At 43.6% G+C, this 2,378-nt stretch overlaps 1 protein-coding gene across 1 annotated transcript; it reads left to right on the top strand.

Moving 5' to 3' along the window:
- Positions 1–612: 612 nt before the first annotated feature.
- On the top strand, positions 613–1,128 carry LOC126721828 (uncharacterized). Its single transcript, XM_050424899.1, has one exon. It carries the CDS (start codon positions 613–615, stop codon positions 1,126–1,128), a length of 516 nt encoding a protein of 171 aa, XP_050280856.1.
- The last annotated feature ends 1,250 nt before the right edge of the window (positions 1,129–2,378 follow it).

A 2,378-nucleotide genomic window follows, 5' to 3' on the forward strand; every position in this document is an offset into this window, starting at 1 on the left:
CTTGGGGCCAGTCGAGATGAGGTGGTTTGATAGTTTGGGAAAAGGGTCAATCAACTCCTTTCAATAGCTTACTAGGGCCTTTAGAGCTAGATTTGTCACCTGTTGTAGGGTTCCTCGCCCTCTGGACTCTTTACTATCTATGACTATGAGAGAGGGTGAAACTCTAAGAACTTACTCGGATAGATATTGGAAGATATTTAACGAGATAGATGGTGATTTTGAGGATGTGGCCATAAGGACGTTTAAGGTTGGCTTGCCACTGAGCACGACCTGAGGAAGTCTTTGATTAGGAAGCTTGCCCTAAGCATGTGGCAATTTATGGAACGAATTGATGAATATAAATGAGTAGAGGAAGATTAGCAACAAGGAAAAGGGAAAGCAAAGGTAGTTCCCAAGATTGAAGAGATTTTAGGTCGGAAAGCAAAGGTACGTGACTACCTTGGGCAGTTAGTCAAAATTGGAAAATTGAATTAGTTCTTGTACCATTCCACTGGGCAGGGAATTCAAGACGGGTCAGCTTACCAGAAGGATACTTCTTCAAGACCACCCCTAGGAGCAATTAGTGTTATCCTGGCCGCCCTAGGTTAGATGGGTTCGTGTCCATCAAGGGTTATGTCTATAGTAAGGCCACATGTTGATGATTTGACCCTTGACTTTAAGCGTGGAAAGATGGAAGTTTGGCCATCTTTAAGCTTCCTGGATGAGGATAAAGTGGGAACCTTTCAGCCTCATGATGATGCATTGGTGGTTACCCTTCGAATAGGGGGATATGATGTGAGGAGAGTCTTGGTGGATCAGGGCAGTAGGGTTGAAATCATGTATCCTGATTTGTATAAGGGGCTTAAGTTGAAGCCCAAGGATTTGGCCAACTATGACTCCCCTCAGTTGGAGTTTGATAGGAAAACAGTTGTACTAAAGGGTCAAATTAGGCTACCTGTTCAAGCAGGATTTGAGGTGGTGGAAGTAGATTTTATTGTGGTGGATGCATATTCCCCCTACACTGCTATCGTGGCGAGGTTGTGGCTTCATGCCGTAGGGGCTGTTTATTTAACTTTGCATTTGAAGGTGAAGTATCCTTTCGGGTATCAAGTTAAGGAGCTGGTAGGAATTCAAAGCATGGCTAGGTAGTGCCTAGTGGTAGCAATTAGACATCAATCTCAAGGTGAACCCTTGGTCACTACAGAAAGGGCCTTATAGCAACAAAAAGAGGTGGAAATGTCCTTGGAGGTTGCAGCCGAGGGGGCAAAATATGAAGAGCTGGAGCAGGTTATCATAGACAGTGATGGTGATAGGTACTTTTTAGTAGGGGTTCAGCTGCCTCCGCAAGAGAAGGAAGAGATGGTTGCCTTCCTTAGGTAGAATGTTGATGTGTTCACTTGGAGCGCTTATAAGGCTCTCGGGGTGGACCCAGACCTCATTTGTCACCATCTGAACGTTAACCCAATGGTTACCCCCAGGAAACAACAATCTTGGCATTCCTCTAAAGAGCATTCTAAAGCTGTCAAGGAAGAAGGGGAAAACAGGTTGGGGCAATTTCTCTACAAGGGCCTTTGTCTTGGAAATTGTATGTTGATGGTTCAGCAAATCAAAGAGGATCTGGAGTGGGTTTAGTTGTGGTGTCCCCAGACAAAATCATTGTTGAGAAATCTTTAAGGTTAGATTTTTTGGCCATGAACAATGAAGCAAAATACGAAACTTTATGAGTAGGGATGGTCATGGTTCAAAAAATGGGAGGAAAGTCAGTAGAAGTGTTCTTGGACTCAAGGTTGGTGGTAGGCCAGGTAAAAGGAGAGTTGGAAGCCATGGATTTGAGAATGTAAGGGTATTTGAAGCAAGCTCAGCACTTGTAGTCAGGTTTTGAGTTTTTCACTTTACAACAAATCCCGAGGAGTAGAAATACACATTCTAATTCTCTGGCTACTTTAGCAACTTCTTCTAGACAAGACTTACCTCAAGTTATACTTTACGGATCTACATAAGCCCACTAAGGAGGGGAAGGAGATGGTCCAAGTTCATCAAATCATGGTCGGACCTAGCTGGATGGATCCTTTGGTCTTGTTTCTCAAAGAAGACACCTTACCTGATGAAAAGGAAAAGGTAGATAAAGTTCGGGGGAAGGCTCCTCATTTCTGGTTGTCCGCAGAGCAAAAGTTGTACAAATGTTCCTTCTTTGGACCATATTTGCTCTATCTCTAACTTGAGGTAGTGGAGCCATTTCTGAATGAGTTGCATGAAGGAATTTGTGGAAGTCATACAAGGTGCAGGTCGTTATCCTATAGAGCCCTTACTCAAGGGTATTGGTGGCCAAATATGTAGAGAAAAGCATAGAAGTGTGTCAAAAAGTGTGATTAGTGCCAAAGGTTTGCTCCAAACATCCA

The sequence above is a fragment of the Quercus robur genome, chromosome 4 (assembly GCF_932294415.1).
Source record: "Quercus robur chromosome 4, dhQueRobu3.1, whole genome shotgun sequence".
Taxonomy (NCBI): Eukaryota; Viridiplantae; Streptophyta; class Magnoliopsida; order Fagales; family Fagaceae; genus Quercus; species Quercus robur.

Coding starts and splice junctions, on each gene's coding strand:
- LOC126721828 (XM_050424899.1), top strand. CDS start 613: ATGTCTATAGTAAGGCCACATGTTGATGATTTGACCCTTGACTTTAAG.